This window comes from Aphis gossypii, chromosome 2 (assembly GCF_020184175.1).
Source record: "Aphis gossypii isolate Hap1 chromosome 2, ASM2018417v2, whole genome shotgun sequence".
Classification (NCBI taxonomy): Eukaryota; Metazoa; Arthropoda; class Insecta; order Hemiptera; family Aphididae; genus Aphis; species Aphis gossypii.
In genome coordinates, this window is record NC_065531.1 from 86,567,198 (window position 1) to 86,588,861 (window position 21,664).

The window sequence follows — 21,664 nt, forward strand, 5'->3', positions numbered from 1 at the left end:
ATTCAGACCAATAAGTCTCTTGCCATTCCTTTCAAAAGTTTTAGAAAAACTTATTTTAAGACGCATAATACCACATATTATCACTAACAATATACTTCCAAATACCCAGTTCGGGTTCCGCAACTCACATAACACAATACATCAATTACATCGAGTTGTTGATGTTATTTCTATATCCCTTGAAAAAAAGCTTTATTGCTCTTGTATTTTTCTGGACGTTGCACAATCGTTTGACTGGATTTGGCATGAAGGCCTCCAATTCAAACCTAAAACATTTTTTTCTTCCCTACTATACCTATTAATTAAATCTTATTCAACTGATAAACACATCCAAGTCCAATTTAATTCATCGACATCAGAAATCGCACCAATCAAAGTGGGTGTATCACAAGGTGGTATATTTTCCCCTTTTCTGTTTAACATCTATGTAGCAGACCAACCCACCATGCAACAAACCATCGTAGCGTATTCCTAACGACATAGTCATTTAGTTTATAAATAAAGATTTTATAATTGCCTTATCAAACTAACAAGTACATCTTAACCACTTGTCCGAGTGATATGATAATTGGCGAGTGAAAATAAACCAAAACAAAACTATACGCACAACACTCACACTCAAACAAGGAATATATCCAAACATTACTCTTAACAATGTAATAATTCCCAAATCCGACACAGTAAAATATTTAGGGTTATTTCTTGACAAAAGACTCACATGGAAAAACACCTCCAAATCAAACGACTAACCCTAAACAATCGCATGCGTATGCTTAAACCACTGCTAATCAGGAATAAGTGTTCCACTCTAAACACCAAACTAATAATATACAAATCACTTTTTAAACCAATCTGGACGTATTTACTTCAACTTTGGGGTGCAGCAATATCCAAACGTTCCAAAATATATCATTCCGACGATTATCCAACGCTCCTCCTTATATTTTTAACCACGCTCTTTATAATGATCTCCTTATGAAAACAATAGTTGAGGAGGTACGCATTTTTCACACACGATTTCATAAATGACTCCCAACTCATCCTAACCTTCTCATAAAAGATCATTCCATCCTTACTCTCCCAGGAAATCCTAACCACCGATTAAAAAGGAAATGGTGCCGTACCTTTTACAAAACTTAAATATCTAACGTATCATGGCCAAAAAAAAAAAGAAAAAGAAAAAAGAAAAAAAAAACAACTTACTAATCAATAGCCAAGAGTCACTAATGGGTGGCTGCTTAATTCACAACTTTCATATCTTTTAATTATTTTCATCATATAAACTTGTTGTGCAAAACTATATAGATTGTTTATGTCAATTGAAAAAAAAATATATTTAACATAGATAACATAACTTATATATAAGAATAAATTGAGTAATTGTAATACTTGCTACACTCCGATAGCAATGGTGTAGCTAGACACTTTTCCTTGGATATGCCTGATATTTTGATGTAAGGATTATTAATGAATATTTTTATTAATTAAAAAAGTAATAAGGTAATATACTGATATTATATGTATTTATTTTAATTTTTAAAACCAATAGTACTTATAATAGTTTTATAAACTACACATTCAATACGATATTAAATATTTATTTTTGGAGAAAAGTGGATATGCCTGCCGCCTGGGCCTATCAGGCCTACCCGTTGGCTATTCTACTGTCCAATAGGCTTAATAATAATTTTTTGTAGTTGAGGGGTTTAAAGAAAGTTCATAATAACAGAAATGTACTATTTTACAGTGCATTCAAATTGCATCCATAAATGATATTTTGTCCGAATTGAGTCCGTAGTTTTCTCACGATACATCTGAATTTCGTCCTGGTTAATAATTTGTATATACATAATATGTATTATTATTATTATTTTCCTTTGAAATTTTATAGATATCATAAGTGTCATTTATATAATTGATGTGGTTAAAAATGTTAAAAATTTGCAAAATTTTTTATTACTTTAAGAATCTATTTAAAATAATATTATTGTTACATATAAATATGATATTAAAGATTTTTTTTTTAATTTTACGAATAATATATAATATAATATAAAGAATACAGATATGTTAATAACTTTTTTTTTGATTTTATAAAACGAAAACAATTTTTTAACGTATTAACACGCGATATATTTTTCGTTTGAGTTATAGTATTTTTAATAAAATCTTCTTTTCTACATCTTCTAATTGTTTGTTTGTTAAATTTGAGATTTGTATTTTAATATAAACGTCAGCTTGAACATTTTTCAGTACTTTTAAAAACTGAAAAATGTTGGGATACAATACAAACAGTTTAATTTAAAAATATATATGTTTTAGCAGTATAGGTAATATTTTTAGTACTATGAATAATAAATAATCGATAGAATATTTTAGTAAAAATTTTAAATGCACTGTTGACTTATATAAGACTTTATTTAAAATATTTAAATTTGTTGTTGTTAAAAATACTACAAATTGTTTTAATATTATTTACTAATACAATTTTTTCTCTGTTAGTCTTTATTTTGACCAAATTGGTTTACGAAAAATGCAATTTTTCTATTTTTTTTAGGCAAGTTTAAAATTATGCTCGCCTGAGCATGATGAATATTTTTTCTAATACGATTTATATCTGTGATAGTCAGTGTACTTACATCTCCTTCACACTTCATATGTAACTCTCAATGTAGAATTTTATATAGCTTTTAATCAAATTGATAGCTTTGAATTTAAATTTATTACTTATTATTTGTTGACGATTTAAAAAGTTTTCGTGGTCATGATTTAGAGCACTAAAAATTATTTCATTATTTTCATTTAATTTAAATAATTTATACATAAACATTTTATATATGACTATAATATCTGAATATCCTATTTAAAAATGATTGGAACGTTAATGTATAACCATTTATACTATATATAATTGATTATTTTTTATTTATTTTGATTATTCTCATTGTAGCAAAGTTAAATTTATTATTACGATTTAATTTATTGTAGATATTTTAAACAATTTTAGCGATGATCATAGTGTAACTGGTGTTAATATGAACAAAATAAATTACAGCCTACAGGTGTTATTTACAGATAAGTTATTGTTGTTCGATAAGACAGATAAATGTTTACGATTATATCACCAAACACAATATAGAAATATAATAACTATTACTGTTGTGGACACAATTTGGAACAGTCTCCGAAAACCACGGACTAACTCTGACATGTTATATAAAATTCATGGACGAAATTTGGTTATCGCAGCGGATATTTTTGTTCTTATAGCGACGTAATTCGCATGCAGTTAGTCCTATTTTAATATCAATGATCATACAGTTTAAATATTATTTAAATCTATGAGCTTAAAATGCGGTTTAAAATAGTTTACATCTTAAAAATCTTACTTAATATATGTATTGCTACAGGAATAGATCTTTCGCACCATTTTTATTAAATTTAAGAACATTTACCTATACTAATATTTTCTTAATTAAGTATGTTTTATAAATAAAATAACTATAGAAAACTATTTTATATAGATGTATGATCAAAAACATATATAGGCGTGTATATTTGAGTGTAGGGTGTGTAGTCCTATAAAGTATTTAAGTAAAAGAATTTGAGTAAATGTTTATAAATACTTTATTTAATTACTTTTATGTACTTACTTTTCTTATTATTCAAAGAATTATTCGTTATATTTCAGATTATTTTTTGAAAGTCATTATACTATTTTATTAATAACTAAATATTTATTTGAATATTATATTAATTTATTTTGTATTTCATTAACAAATGTGAACAGTTTATTGTTAAATTAATATCAAAGTATTTCAATAGAATTTAAATAATATAAAATATTTCTCTTTTTGTAGTAAGTATAAAATAAAGTATATAATTCAAAGTGTTAAATTAAAATTATACCTAAATATGACATTACATTTTTCAAAAGTAATTGATAATTATAAAATATATTTTTTGCCTTTCTACTTGTACAATAACTAAATAATTAAAATTAAAATAATATCTAAAAAGTATCAATACATGTGAATTATTTGTTATTAAATATTTCTGAATGGATGTATTTGTATCTGTTTTGTATTTAAATAAAATTTAAAATGTTTTTTTACAAGACTATAATAGTATATAATATACTAATATACAAAAATATAAGACTGAAAATTTAATAAAACACAATTTTATACATATAATTATAATGTTTTATAGACATAATATGTATATTAGCTGTTTCAACTTGTTTACAAAGACGGAAAAATAAAAATAGAATAATTAAGTTTACGCCTTGTATTTTTGTTTGTGTCCAAATACACGATTGTAATTAAAGAAGTGTAAATGGTTTTATTTTAGAATTATCAAAAACATTATAATTAGGTTATGAGATATTTATTAATCATTAAACTCATTCTTTAATAACAGGTTAATTAAAAAAAAAAAATTAATATACTTTACTCAAAAACATTCCAGTATTATATAAATATGATAAATATTGTATTATTGTAGTATTAAACTCATACAAGTTATTCGATAACAGTCAGAACTTCGGGAAATGCAATAAAAATTTAACCAAATCATCTTGAATGTAATAATAAGAGAACTTAAGAAGAGGGACATATGATATTCTAGATGGACGAAAGGATTTATTTTCATGGAAGTTTTGTGTTAGCTGAATGTTAATTTTTCTTTTTTTTCTTCGAGTAGTAGATTATAAGTTTTTAGAGTGTAAGTTATTGGTGTTGGTCTGAGTTATCTACAACTTCGTAGCTATGGTCCTATTATTTCCAAGTTTATGTATACCTTACACCTACCTAAGCAATCTAATCTACACAGACCATGAGAATATCACGAAAATCTGTACACATATTTATACATTAGGAACTAGGATACAATAAAATATGTAGTAGTCATAAAAAATTTAATCTCATAAAAAAAAAAAATGAGTAACACTTCTTTAAAAAATACTTACCAGGTTAGGTTACTTACTATATGTATTAGTATAGATTAGGTTAGGTTACTCACTATGGATGGGAATAAGATCCAAATATCTGAATTATACAAATTTTCAAATTAGGATATTAAGGATCAATCGGTGTAATCGGATTATCTGGATTATCGATTTATTCATTACTAACACTATATAAATTAAACTATACATTTACATTTTTCATAAGTATACCTGTACAGAAACTAATGAAAAAAATATATAAAAATATTTATAGGTATATTATTATTATTTTTAAGTAGTTTTTTAAGTTGATTCCAATAATTATTATAAATTTATATTACGACAGTTATAAGATTAATATTTTTATTTTGTATTGGTACAGAAAGCTGTTATATAATATAAAAGATTTACCCATAAATATATTATTTAAAAATGTTATTGGAACTAATGAAAATTGATTTGTTTTTAATGAATGTAATAACTAATAACTAACAACATATTATTTTTAACTAATTTTTTCTATTATTGACTAATACAATGCTAAGATAATAATCTATCTTAACTTTTTAAGTCGTATAAGTTGTTGGAAAATAAGCACAATTTTAATGAAATTAATATGAGCTACTTTGTTGTAATTTAAAAAATAATGTGCACTTAAAACTTTTAAAAGTCTTACAAACACTATAGTGAACCAAACTCCGTTTAGTATCGTTTTCCGATTGCTATGATTTATAATTTAATCTTGTTGTTACTTTAAGTAGGTTATTTTTGATATTTTTATTAGATTCCCAATGTATAACTGTAGAAGGATAAACTATAAAAGTAATTCGTTTTAAACGAAATTTATTTCAATAAGTTGATCGTTATTCAAGTAAAATATTTTAAAATTTTTTATCCTTAGTAGAAATATTTTTTTGAATGATAATGTTTTTTCAGTTTCATATTAGTTCTTAAATTAATTTAATTTCTAAATATAAAATAATATAAGGTTAAATCTAGATCAATTGATTCAAAAAAATAAAATAAATAAAAAATAAAAATAAAAACAATAAATACTTTTTGTTAAGCTTACCATAATTTATAAAATATGCTATCATTGTAAATAATTTAGAATTAAATGTATTAATTTTTTCTTATATTATTTTGTTTTAGCGAAGGAATTTGTGAAGTGTCATACAAGTGATTTAGCTTTTAATGAATGTGTTAGATCAGGATTACAAAGTACGATTCCTCAATTAGCGATGGGTAACTATATTATTGTGTTATATATTTAAACTGACAAGTAATAATTTAAGATATTTGATTTATTTAGTGTATGTTTTTATTTGATTTTTTACTATCGGAATTATATCATGAAGATATTATTTACAGGTATCTCTAGTTTGGGCTTACTTAAAATGGATCCATTGAGAATTTTAAAATTAGGAATAGATCAAGGAACTTCATCAATCAAACTCAAACTCAACTTTAAGAATTTGGATATAATAAATTTGAGATCTTTGATAATAAAAAAAACCATTTATATAAACGGCAATAATAATATTCTTGTGTTATTACTAATGTTGGATTATTCAGTTACGATCCGGTAAACTCTAGTATGTCAATTGAATCTGAAGCTCAACAGCCTATTATTTTACAAGGATTGTATGAGAAGAATGGTCAAATATTAGTTTTACCCATCATAGGAAATGGATAATGTAAAATTAGTTTAGGTTACTAAAAAATATTCTTTTGACTTCTATATAAGTTTCAAATTAGAATTTATACATAATATTAATGTTTTTTTTCTAGAAAACTTCAAGCTTACTGGTATATTACAAATGATACACATATTAAAAAATGGAAATATATTCTTAAAAGTACAAGATTTATCTTGAAAATTTATTACCTCAAGAATACATATTAAGTTCGATAATTTGTTTAATGGAAGCAAAGCTCTTGGTGAGTGAAGGTCAAGTACAACCTTGTATACATATTAACATACGATTTCAGACCATTATTTTATTTTTTTTATTGGTTGGGTAATATACTTTGTTATATAATTTAATTTATTATAATTTATCTTAATTGGTTCTTTATTTCTTTCTTTAAACATCTAATATTACATTTTCTAAGTATAGGTATAGTTAACGTACTGATTGTTGGTAAATTTTTACTTGATTTTCTTTGTTTATTACTATCAATATTTTCTTAATTTACCATAATTGCAAATCATCTAATGGCTAATTTATATTATAATATCATAATATAATCTAAAAGTGTAAAATAAATATATATTAATTTTATGAATATTTGAATATTTTTTATGCTGGTACTATTTGATTTTTAGGAAATCATATGAATATTTTCAAAATTGGCGTGAGTTGTTTGACGAAATGCAATCGTCATTTGAACAAGCATTAAGCTCAGCATTTTTAGAAATTATCCAAAAGTTTTTTAATCAAGTTCCATTAAAGCAAATTGTTAGTGATTAATTTTTTTAGTTTTTATCAATTATTATTAGCGTAATGTATAATAATAGTCAAATTATAAACCAATACATGTTTTTGCCATAATATAAGCATTTTGTTTATTTTCAATTATATTGTGTCAGTTTATACGTAAAAGAATAATAATATATTATAATAAATAATAACAAAAACAACTTTTATAATACAGGGTGATTTTTTTATCAAACAACACTCATTATTTCCAAAAGTATTCATGTTTTTGAAAATATTTTTTTACATAGTTTCTAATTGTTTAAAAAACAACGTTTTTATAAAAAAATTATATTTTTAAATATTTTTTATCCTTATAATTTTTTAAGTTTTTTTATTTTTTTGAATGACAACATACATTTTTAATTTCATATTCCAAAGCAGAATAATTTTCTGAGTAATTCGATACATAAAAATCGAATTTAGGGTGAGTAGTTTATGAGTTATACGTATTTAAAGTTTAGCTGCGCGGAGTGGAGTGGTACGGGGTTACCCCGCAAAATGTTTGTCCACTACTCCGCTTGTCTAAACTTTGAATAAGTATAACTCATAAACTACTCACCCTAAATTTGATTTTTATGTATCGAATTACTCAGAAAATTATTCTGCTTTGGAATATGAAATTAAAAATGTATGTTGTCATTCAAAAAAGTAAAAAAACTTAAAAAATTATAAGGATAAAAAATATTTAAAATTATAATTTTTTTATAAAAATGTTGTTTTTTAACAATTTGAAACTATGTAAAAAAATATTTTCAAAAACATGAATACTTTTGGAAATAATGAGTGTTGTTTGATAAAAAAATCACCCTGATATATCAATTTTAAATGATTGTCTTACCAGATGATTTAATGTACCTACTATATTTACTTTATTTTCTATACATCTATTGTATAGACAGGTATCCTACAGTAGAGACTAGAGAGGTATCCAGTTGCCCATGTTTTATAAAAAAATATTTTAATATGATTATAATTTATTAATATTAAATATTAACGCAATTAGAAAAAAATACTGTTAATCATATTACCTACTGGTAGTAAAAAAAAAATATAGAAGAAGACATTAGGATTTTCATATTTACGTTGTTATATACTACCCACCATAGTTATTTTAAAATGTAAAAGCTCAAGAAAAAAACACTTATAATCGATGTAACTGACAAAAAGTTAAATAAAAATAATAATTTTTGACCAATCAATCAAATTTATCAAACGGTAAAAATAAATTTAAATTACAGGTATTATCTGACATTTAAAGAATATTTAAGTATCCTAATGAGTTTTTTAGTTTTGAGTTATTTAGGTTATTTATATATATTTTTTATGGTTTTAATTTTAGAACAGTTAGATGCTATTTATTTCAACGATTATAGTTAGGTTAAGACATGATGATATGTGTTTCTAAAATTGCCATATAGTGACCTATCTGAGAATTAGCGACGGAGCCGCTCTCATAACGTCAGCATTGTAAGGAAAGTGGAGTTCTAATATTATAAACGTATATTTTTTTAGAATAAATATGCGTATTCAAGTATAGGTACATATTTTAGTATTTTTTATTTTTTATTTTAACTTTAAAATAAAAAAGCTAGATAAGTACGCTTCTACTGTACATTAGGTGTTGAATGGAATTTGTTATTGAGTAAATCACTATAATGGAGTTTGTTTATTTTGAATTAATGATTTTTTTTTTAAACTAAAAAATTGTACAATTTGTAAAATAATTATTTACAATAAGCACAAGTGATTAAAAAACATAGAAAATACAAAATAACGTAGAAAAAACTAAAAAGTAACCAAAATTAAATGATAAACAATTACATAATATGATGAAAAATGATTCTGAGCGAAGATTGTTTAAATGTTGGTAATCATGGTTACAAAGCATTGTTTTAATAATTTTGGATTTGTGTAAAAATTTCTGTTTTTTTCTATTTATTAAAAAAAAAGTACTGGGAGTTTTTAATTTTAACTAAAATATAAACTAGAGCCAATTTTCTATCCAAAGATACTCCCAAAGTGAAAATCGAAGCATTTTATCGACTATTTAGTACTTATTGTATATACAGATAAAAAAAAATAATATATTATTTTAAAATTAATGCATTCATCGTTTCATTAAAAATCTAATATTTAGTCATTAAGATATTTTACTGTTTAAAGTTAAGCAAATACCACGTGCATGTAATATAACGTTTCTATACTTACATAAATAGATTAAAAATAGATATCCAAGATGAATTGTTTGTATTCCAAAATGAAATTTGAAATATTGTTTTTATTATTTATTTTTAGTATGATTCTACAGTAGTTAACTTAAAAATTTTAAAATATGGTTAGTTTTCTATTTAATATTGATGTAAGAATCTATTTTTTAGACGAATAATAAAAAATTTCATCATCATATAACCTAACTATTAGTCCTGCAATCCTCAGAACGAGAATAAAGTTATTTAGGTCGAGACGCCATAGTGTACACAATGTTGTATTCGATTATTTCAGACCATTAATAAATAAACCTTTATGTACATCGCCATGTTGTGTTGGTTTAAATGCAGATCACAAATATTTAGAACCTGTAAAATATCACTAAGAGAACTTTATTTATATTAAAACCATCAACTCTGTTAGTGTAATAGAAATTAGCAACCCAAATATTCCTCCAGTGGAAAAGATTAAGTATAAACATTGAATAAACCTCTAAATATTGGGGTCATATGTATCAATTTAAGATAAATATACAAAATAATTGTTTTATTAGGACTATAATACCGGTGTCAGAATCCATTAAATATTTAAGGAACCTAAACTAATATCTAATTAAGGTTCAGTCTCCATTGAAAGTTGGATTTTTTTTATTATAAGTATTATTAAGTCTTTTACATTATCTATCCTATAAAGAAAATCACTAATTATGATATATTCATACATATAGTCGTTTTTTTTTTTTTGTTAAATTAATAATATAACTGAACAATTATATCATATTACTATATCATTTAATTAAGTTACAATTTATTTTAATATTAGTCAGAAAACTATCAGCATTCTCTGAGGAACAATATTTTTGAGTATTTTTTAGGTATCCATCATTAATGTACAAAGTAAATAGAAAATATAAGTTAGAACAAATGGTAGTTGAGTTTAGTCACCTTTACATGATAAAGTTATTTATGTTTGAGCTTTACATGCTAAATAGTTCTTGGAACCATTCGAGTTTGAAATTTTTGGTAGGATTGTTTAGAATTGTTACAAATATTCATATTACACATTAATTTAGTTTTAATTTGAGGATTATCCTTACATAATTTATGTATTTTGTATACCAATGCACTTAACCGAAAATATGTTGAAAAATCAATTAAAAAGTTTGAATTCATTCGATTTTGGCTGTACATAATGCCATATAATATCTTTAAAAGATAAAAAAGACTTTTGTAAAAAATAATAAAACCTATTTGAAATGTAAGATATAAATAAATTTAATTCAATAAATAAATAAATAAATAAAATATAATTACCTATAATTCAGTTCTTAAATTAAATAAACAACGTTAAAAATATTGTTTTCTTTGACTGTAAGTATAGTTAGATACTTTTCAATAATGGAAAAACATTAATTATTATTAAACACCAGATAACGTGCAAAATACTATAATATATATATTATTACAAAATACTAAAATATACACTTTTGAAATGACACGCAAGTATCGTTATTTTGATGTTTTGCTGTAAATTTAACCCGAAGGAAATATATTGTAGTTAGTAATGTAGGTAATGAAAATTACGATATTATTTTTAAATCGTATTTTAAAATTGATTTACGTACTTATCAGAAGTCAGTACACGGAAGGTCAACTTGGAAATTGTTAAAAGATTATAAGGAGTGGAAACGTAACGTGCAGTATATTATTAAAAACTGGTTTTTAGTCGATGTGAGTTTTAACTACCTATCTTATAATGTATATTTTGGAAATAAATACAAATTTTTACTTTAGTTTTGTTTAGTAAAAACTATGAAGCAATAGTAGTGATAATAATTTGAATACTAATCAGTTAAAGTCAATTATTTTTTTTTAATATTTTATATAGACAGTTATAAGATGGTTGATAAATATCACAATAGTTCATCAATTATTTTTATTATCCATTATGATATAAGAAAAACGTTACAATTTTTCCAAATTATAATTTGTTGTTGATATAATTAAAAGCCTAAGTAATTATTGTGACTTAATATTTTTAATTTTGTATTAAATATTATGTCGGAAGTAAAAAAAAACCTAAAAAATTAAAAAAAATTATAGAAATGATAAATGATAAAAATCTTACATATTAATATTATATATTAATTAATGTAATTTCAAGGACTATGATAGGTATTATACAATGATTCACAGCTATCTAACTAGGTACCTCAAACACTAAAATATTGATAAGACTTTAATGTTTGTGCGTACAATTATATTTTGTTCATAATACTTATTTTTTTATTCTAATTTTTGGTTAAAATTATATGTACTAGAATAAGTTACAAACATACTGTATTATACTAAACACTTTACCTACAGTTTACGAGTATAATATAAATTTAAATATTTAGTATAACATTTTTATGTAGATATCATCTTAATTTATAAAGCTGATTGTTATTAATATAAATTTGTAGTTAAGACAGATCGATATGACACATAAATTCAAAACTGTTAATTCTGTTATAATATAAATTAGTTATTTCTGAATTATAAATTAGAGAATACATTATTCTTTATAATTACGTAAAATGTTTTGATAAGGACCATATTTATTTTAAAACGACTAAGTAAAAAATATCTCTTTGAAGTTGATTTATTTAGAATAGTAGTTAAGTTTAATAATAATACATATTGTGGTTCCTGCGTTCAGTATAATTTGTAAATTGTCAAGTATATTATAATTAAGATTTGTGCTTTTACTTAGTCAATAATTAATTGATAGAAAAATGGACTCTATTAGATTCGAGTTTATCTTACTCAACAGTTATGTATAAAACTAATTTCATAATGCTATTGGTTCTAGATCAGACAAATATTGATGAAGTCTATAAAAGTACTTAAATAACACTTTTTTTATTGACGATTGATTTTGCATGGAAATTAATTTTTTTTTGTCTTAGATATAAGTTAGTTAAATTATAGAAATTATTTTTTCTTTGTATTACATAATAATCAAGTTATAAATTATTTGCATAACTAACGAATAATATTGCATTAATATATATTACGCCGGACATGGATTGTATGCATTTTATGAAACGCATTAATGATCTTGATCATAAAAGTAAATAGATTGACTTTGTTATATGTATTTTAAATAAGATTAGTTAAAAAATATAAGAAAAATAGTAGTTAGGGTCTATTTCCTTTTTTTATCAACATCTAATATTATAAACATGTATACATAGACATTTATGGTTATTTTTTTTATAAAGAGCTATTAATTATCTACTAACATGTCTAACAGCTCAATGATGAGTGTTGTATTTACGTTGCGTATCTAATACAAGGTCTATTATCATTAATAAATTCTTTACTATCTAGTAAATTTATTAGCAGCTTACATTTAAGATACATGTTACAAACAATATCTTTAATTATAACTTACGAATTTTTTTTTTTAGAATCGTTTTTCGAATTTAATTATTTATAATTATTTTAAAATATATATTCATGAATTCGCGATGCATATCGTAATCTGTATCTACGATTGTATATTACAGCAAAGCGAGATGAGTTCCTACTTTTTGTTTCATTATTTAAATAAGGTTTAATTTATATAGTTTTTATCTATTTAAAGTTAAAGAAGTAAACAAAGTTCTTTCATGATAAAGTAAATAAACAAAGAATTTCGTTACAATATTTTGAGCCGTTGCTTGTTAGTAAGTAGAAATAAAATTAATACTAGATATAACTAAAACCCCGTTAACAGTGCCTAGTATGATACATAAATTATGATTTGCGTGTAGACCACGAAGGTTGAATTTTTAGGGATGTCCAGTTGTCATTAATAAAAACAATGATTGTACGAAAATATTATAATTCCAACATTAGTCACGACCTTGGGAATTATTGTTTGTTTTGTAAAACATTTTGGATATTCCCCCAGTGAAAATATATCCTTAATTGCCTATCTTAATATTAGATTAATCGTTCATTTTGGCGGTTTTGCCTTATGGAATGTGAGAAATTATTAGTTTCAGTAGGTATAACAAAAATGGTTCGATTTTTGTTTTCATAACAATAAGAGTATCTATAGGTATAAAAGGTATACAGTATACATGTTTTTTCTTATACTCTAATTTTTATTTAATATACAAACATAATATACTTATGTTATTGAATTAATTATACTGTCTTGGAATGTGTTTAAAATTAAAGACATATGTCATATATATTTAAGACCGATGACGAAAATTAATAATGCCGGTATCTTTACTTAGGTACCTAATATATATCCATATATAATTGAATTGAATCAGTATAACATATTATACACATAATAATACTTGGAGAACACAGATCAGTAAAAAATACGTTATCTCAATATGAATAATATTATACGTATCGTCCGTTTTATTTAAATTTACCAGTGCGTTATAATATCATAAATCATATACATTTAAAAACATATTTAGGATTTATTTTATAGTTAGAGCATTTATTTAATATTTACAGTTTATAATTTTGTTCTGTAAATACATTTGAGTATAGCTTTTATGATAAAGATCATTTCACTACAATTTTATTTAAGAATGATTTTTCAAATATAAATATTGATTTTTGTATGCAAAAATATATCATTTCATATTTACTCAATGATGAAGTTCACTCGATACCTACGTCTTATTAGTAAATATATAGCAGAGCGACTTATCGGGTTCAACTTAATATTAATTAGGTATATAAATATTATATAAAAGCTTTTCATTGTAAAAAGAAATTAATTTATAAATTAAACATACGTTTTTACTATTGTCCAGATCATTTTTTAGTAAACTTATGTTACAGAAATTGTTTTTAACATTAAACGTTCAATGAATGTTTAAGTGAAGATTTTTATCTATTATTTATGAATGCCATTATATTTTAATTTTTTATGAATTATGTATGATATGTTACAAGTCTGGATAAATTATAAATGCTATTATTATTTTCAAATATATTCTATTAGAATTCTGTATTATTCGTTTCGTGGAAAATATTAAAATTGAGGTATAATTAATAAATAAAAATACATAGGTAGTTTTATTGTACCTATAAAAATATATTTTTAACGTGAGTTGAAGATTTGTATTGTACATTTATCTTTTTATTCGTTATAATAAAAACTATTTTTATAAATCATTTGGTATACTATATATGTATATATCATTCGACAATATACACTTCGTAATTTAACCTAAATTATCGGTTTATAATGTATTTTAAAGTGTACCTTGTCTATTCATAATAAAAAATGTTTAGATTTTTTTTTTTCAAAAACAAACATAATTTTGTTTCAATTTAATTACAATTATTAAGCTGATTTTTATAAAGGTATTGTTGCACAAATTTCAGATCCAAATAAAATACCTACTAAATTAATAGAAAAAATGAGCTACGTGAAATAGTGAATCATTTACAGAGATATTTTAATACGTGACTTAAAATATTGGTATTATATGATTCCCTTGTTGAAAAAAAACTTTTTTTTGCATTATTGACGATCAAAATCAAAATTATTGGTTTTTAAAGTTTTAAATATTGTAATTACTTATAACTTATGTACAGACAGTTTAAAAATGTTTTTAGTTTTATTATTACTGTTCTTTTCGATGAAACTTTAAGATTTAAAAAAAATGTATGTTAAATCATGTTAATTATTTTAATTCAGTATCTAACTAAAAAAATAATTAAAGTACGTATAAATGTATAATAATTAGAAGTTATTTAATTGTGATTCATTTTAACATAATATTACAATTTACCATAGGTATCAAAATATTATTTACTGTGCAACTCGTGCATACCAGCAAAACTAGTTTGTAAATTTGGCTATTCCTAATACTTATTTACTAATACATAATGTTAACTAAAATGAAAAAAGAAGGGAGACGATTTTCTGTTAGAATCGAGTCGAATAATTAAACTCGAACAACGCTCACAACGTTTTAAAACCATGCGATCTTAGTCAGACTGTGTAGAGTTTGAAGTTTGTCGAGGTTGACGGTAGTTGAATTAAATTTATCCGATAAAAATCGTACAATATGACTGCTAATATTTTGAAAATTGTTTGCGGTTTTGTGTACGTTGTCATCGTGTGTGTAAATGCAGCTCCGTCAACAAAATTACGTACGTATAACATTTATATTTATATGTCTAACACGGTACAAGAGTAAACTGACATAAAAATTCATTAATATAATATTATGTAGTTATTAGTTATTACGAGTTATGTATAAAGTACATACTACAGTCTTAGTTAGACTTAATAGCTTAGACAATTTACAAATTTACTTTATAATATATTTCGTAATTTTACTTTTTATTTTTATAATAATTTATTATGATTGTATAGATTTTAAATCAAATATGTATTTCAAAATAATAAAAAATAAAAAAATATTTAATTAGTTTGTGGATTAATAATTTTAATTTACTATAAATAATAACATTTTTGACGTTGTAGATGCGTTTCATGATTATAATAAAGAATATGTTACTTGTTGATAATAAAGGTTTCAATTATTTTTATAAAGGCATAGGTATATTGTGTTAAGAAAGTGAAAACATTTTTTTTTTTAATTTATATATTTTTAATCTCTAAGACATCAGGTATTTTTATAATATGCTAACATGTAAAAATATGTATTTTCATAATAGTTAAAGATTAATTTCTTTAGTTTTCCTAATGACATTTCCCCCCTTAATTAACATGTTGAATTAAATTATTTTTGAATAAAGTAAATTTATGTTTTTGCAAATAGATTCATTTTATAGTCTACCGGTAGATGAATAATATTGTATATTATATATTGTTTAACATTATAAATATTATTATTATACTGGAATTTATACATTATAATAACAGTATAGATATTATAAAAATATTTTATACTTAAAACGTTTCAATTTAATAGAATGTACCTTTAACTTAAATACATTTTAAATTATGCTTTATATCAATAATATTCCATATAAAGAATTATAAAATTATTTAAACAAATTATTATAAATTATAAAGTTGATTTTGTTATTATTTTTCCATTCTGTCTGGCATTTGGCCAATATATTTTGATTAGAATATGCTAATGGAATACTTATAATTTAAATTACATACCTAATATTTGTATTAATTTTGGAACATGTTTTTAAATTTTAAGTTCAGAAAAAATAAACAATTATTTGGCTTACTGTGACTTTTAAAACATATATAATTGATGATAATTTTTTTTTTTTGTATTTCAAAAATAATTTTTTTTGAAAAAGCCAATTTTGGATTCATGTTTAATTATTTAATAGTTGATTTTTAAATTATTAATTCGATAAATTTTTCATTATTTTAAAATATTGTAGCTAAATTTTTTATACATAAGTCTAATTGTATAAATCATTTATGATTTTAACATAGACGCCAATGAGATTTTCTTTCAAACATAATACTTATACACATTATTTAAACATTATTTTTATGTTTTCATATTATTGACCATGTATTAAATTGACATTCACTAATTCTGACCATCAAAACTATTGAATATAGACATTCTTATGTCATTGTCGACTGGAATTTTGATTGAACATTATTTTCAGTATAATACGTTTATACACTATATGAATTTATTATATATGATGAATGCTAATTTTGATTAGAATTTTTTTAACACTGATTTTTACTGATGAAACGTACTTACATTTTTTAATATTTTAAGATTTCACTATATTTCATATAAATAATTAAAATGTTAATATTTCATTATTGCAGCTAAAGGCTTTATCCAATGCAAACAAAGTGATCCTAATTTTGATACATGTCTAATGACAGGAGTTCAAAGTGCTATTCCTCATTTGGCAAAAGGTAAATATAAATACAATTAAATTATTGAACAATATGCTTTTTTTTTTTTGATTTTAAGTGAAATGATGAATATTGGTTCTACAGTAATATGTACATAATTTATTCACTGAAATAGCTTTTTTTAACGCATTTAAAATAAAAAAATGCTTTAAATATGACGTGATGAAGCACTGTTTTATGCATTGAATATTAATATAATTTTGTATTTTTAATACACTGGGAACAGTGGTCAATATTATGCAAATTATGCCTATGTTTGGTAAATTTCTAAACGTAATTAATTTTCACGATGCTTATAAGATGCTTTAAAGAAATTAAATTATTTACAATTTGTTGATAAATTAAGAATTTTAAATGTATTTATTGATTTAAAAATACAAACGGTTTCGGGCGGTGATGTGCGTGAATGCGTAAAACTACTGTAGTACTAATTTATATTTTTCAATTTTTTTAGGTATAATAGGTACATACTTATATAATTAATCACTGTAGTATGACTAATATAATTTATAATTTAGGTGTTCCAAGTTTGGGAATTCTTAAAATGGATCCACTACGAATCGATAAATTGCTAATTGATCAAGGTTCAGGGCCAGTTAGCATTAAATTGGATTTTAAAAATTTGGATATTGGTAACCTCAAATCCATTGTTATAGATAAAATTCAGTAAGTATTTTTATTACTAAAATTGTGTTTTTAAAATTGTAGTTATATTTATCTATTGCAGTTTTAATCCAGAAGGTAATAATGTGGATATTGAGTTACATCCTTTAAAACCTATAGTTATGGATGGAGATTATGAAATATCTGGAAAAGTATTAATTCTTCCAATTGTAGGAAAGGGCAGATGTAAAATTAATATAGGTAATATTATAATCAATAATTATGAAATAGATTATATTTTACTTTGTATTTATTACTTTTATAGATGTTTCAAATCTTATTGGTAATATTAAATTGAAAACAGTATTAAAGAACGGAAACAAGCATTTGGAAATTGTAAATATATCATGGACATTCACAGCTTCAAAATTAAATTTAAAATTTGATAATTTGTTTAACGGAGACAAAGCTTTAGGTAATTTATGAGCTGCTTAACTATAGTTATTAGATTTTACAAGGTCAGGTTGTTAGAATTTATTTAGGATTTCCTATTACCGTATTTTACAATTTTTATTAATTTAAACACAACACTATTAGGTGCATGATATTTAATGTAAACAGAGTGATTTTATAAAGTACAATTTTAATTTATTCGTACAATAAAAAATAATTACATAAAAATAAGAGATATTATCACTTTATGTTATAAATTTAAATACTTAGAAGCTAAAAATAATAAACGACAGTTAGTTATATCTTAATAAATATTTGTCTTATTTGATACTTGTAAAATTAAATTATCTGTAAAATATTTTGATTAGGTTTAATTCTTGCAATTTTATAAAACAATATACATTTTAATTATGTTTAAAGCTTGTAAATTTACTAACTCAAACTAAAATGAAGAAACACAATCATTTATTTATTGAAGAGATAAGTAGAAAATGTACTCCTGTAATCTGGGATTTATGTATTATTTCAATATTTTCTTTTAATTCAGAAAAATAATAATTGTAAAATTATGAAGTATTTTTCAATTATGCTTGAAAGTATATAGTTTATACAGTAAATCATCTACAACAAATTTCAAAATAATATTTTGAAAATTTTTCGAGATAAAAATAGAATTTAGAAATATTTATACTTATATTCATCCTATAGAATATAGATAGTTTGTAATAATAATATTAGTATAAATTCGAGGCAGATTTTTATTCCGATTCGTATTGACCGATACAATTATTATTATAAACAAACATAAATATAAATATTTTTTTTGTATGATACTCAATAAGCTTTAAATTAAAAATAATGTGTTTATTTATATTAGGTAATTTTATTTATTATTTTTAAACTCATAAAAACAAATAAGTTAAATTGTTGTCCAGTCTCTTTCTAACTTCAACTTACTATTTGTTTCTAAAATGTTAGAAAACTTTATTGTACATATGTTTAAGGAATTTTCAACAGATTTTTTTTGTTTTATGTAAATAAAGTAAACTTTTCTTAGATTAAGTACTTTTGTATAACTTAATAAATATTTAAATTATAAATTTAAATTAATTTTTTAAAAATCTAAACAAATATTGCATGTTTATTTTAAAATCACTCTACTATCCTGGAAAATTTCAAAATAATACAATAGAACTTTTTCATTCTAAACCAGCAGTAGGGTATTTTTATACATAATACCTAATAACATATATAGATCTCGTTTTGTCGTGGAATAAAGAGTTTACACTTTACAATAGTCATTAGTCAATATTATCATCTATTTATAATTTTAAAACTAAATATTTAAACGCGTTATTATAATATTTTAATATATTTCAGGAGATAACATGAACGTATTCTTAAACGAGAATTGGCGTGAACTTTTAATTGAACTGAAGCCGGCTATTGAAGAGGTTTTTGGTACTGCCTTCAAAGAAATTGGTCAACAATTTTTTAACCGTATTCCGTTAGATCAAATAATTTTACCTTAAATTTAGATGTTTTAGCACGTAGGTTTTTTTTATCATTATTTATGGTAAATATATTTTTACAGTTTACAATTATTGATAAGCATAAACGTTTTATGGATATTATTTCGGTAAAACGGGTATCTATATTATTTATTGTACAATTTATAATCAATATAATGAGTGATTGATTAATATAAATACATATTAAAATGTATTTTAGAGATTTTATGTAATTATATGTAATGTTACCACTACAGGTTTAAATTTAATTATTTACAATACAGTTAATTAAAAAAACATATAATATTATTTTGAGTTTTATTTTATGCACACTCCATTATTTTAGATATCTAAATATAATTTATTCAATTTATACAACGAATTTACTTAGAACTAAAAGGTAAATTTAGTTATTTATTTTATGAAAATTAATTAGGCAGTTACTTAATAATTAAATAGGAATATTTTGTTACCATAATCAATTTTTTTTTCTACGTTTTATACTGAAAAATGATTAATTATTGTATTCATAAATGTACCAATAAAAATAAACAATTATACCTACTACAGTGCAATAAAATATATATATATACATTATACATGTATTATATAAATTAGAGGAAATTATACAAGGATATGAGACATGTTACATTTTAGTTATGTCAAAAATCAGTGGCGTATTTATGGGGGGGGGGGAGTCCTGGGGTACTTGACCCCTAGTGGAAAAAAATCGATACATATTCCTGCAGTATAGTTAAGTTATAAGTATAGAAATTGGTATTCTGTGTATTCTGACGACGGTTTTCAAGTTACGGCTAAATATAATGTGTAATAAAGGCAATAGGTATATAGGTATCATAGTTTATATTAATTATTTAATTATGTATAAACTGTGGACTTCCGCAGAAATTTTTGAAAATAAGCCACTGTCAACAATGATTATAATTTTTTTGTGGGAACTGGGAATTTTAGATATTTATTGAGACTTGTAGGTTTTTAACAATTATTAGATTTTGCAGGAAAGTTAGTTTATTGTATGACATGTTTTATAAAAAAAATTCGGTTTCATCATGAATAGTGTAGTTTTTCATTTCAAGTCTCAAATTTTTGTGTAAATATATACATAATGCCATTATTTAATTAAGTAAGTTAGTTAAAAATAAAAAAATAACTTTAGTCAATAAAACGTCACTCTCTAAAATAATTTGTAGAATAATCAAAGTGTAATTATCCATTTTGAACGGATCAAGACGTATGCCCATTTTTCAATAATAAAAAAATATGAATACAATATTTTTATTTATTTATATTTAGTATATATTTTAATGTATTAAGTGTTGATTAGCATATGTATTTCTATAAAAAAAAAAAACTAGAATACTTATATAATATATCGGAATGAGGAGTTTTATAGGATAATTAAAGTTAAAAAGATAAAAAAAAAGTATAATATTAATAATGCACATAATATTATATAATACAGATTGCTATTAAATAAGTATATACCTTGCATAAAATAGGTGTGTTCAAAATGATTAATGGTATTTGTCATATTATTATTATTTATT

General features: G+C 22.8%; 1 protein-coding gene and 1 pseudogene across 1 annotated transcript; both read left to right on the top strand.

The window, feature by feature from the left end:
* Positions 1–4,629: 4,629 nt before the first annotated feature.
* Positions 4,630–7,422, top strand: LOC126549877 (protein takeout-like; annotated as a pseudogene).
* Positions 7,423–15,615: 8,193 nt separating this feature from the next.
* Positions 15,616–20,405, top strand: LOC114118911 (protein takeout-like). Its single transcript, XM_027980345.2, has 6 exons — positions 15,616–15,803; positions 17,437–17,529; positions 18,048–18,195; positions 18,257–18,393; positions 18,458–18,607; positions 19,966–20,405. The coding sequence occupies exons 1-6, from the start codon at positions 15,719–15,721 to the stop codon at positions 20,115–20,117; spliced, it is 765 nt and encodes a 254-aa protein (XP_027836146.2). The 5' UTR covers positions 15,616–15,718; the 3' UTR covers positions 20,118–20,405.
* The last annotated feature ends 1,259 nt before the right edge of the window (positions 20,406–21,664 follow it).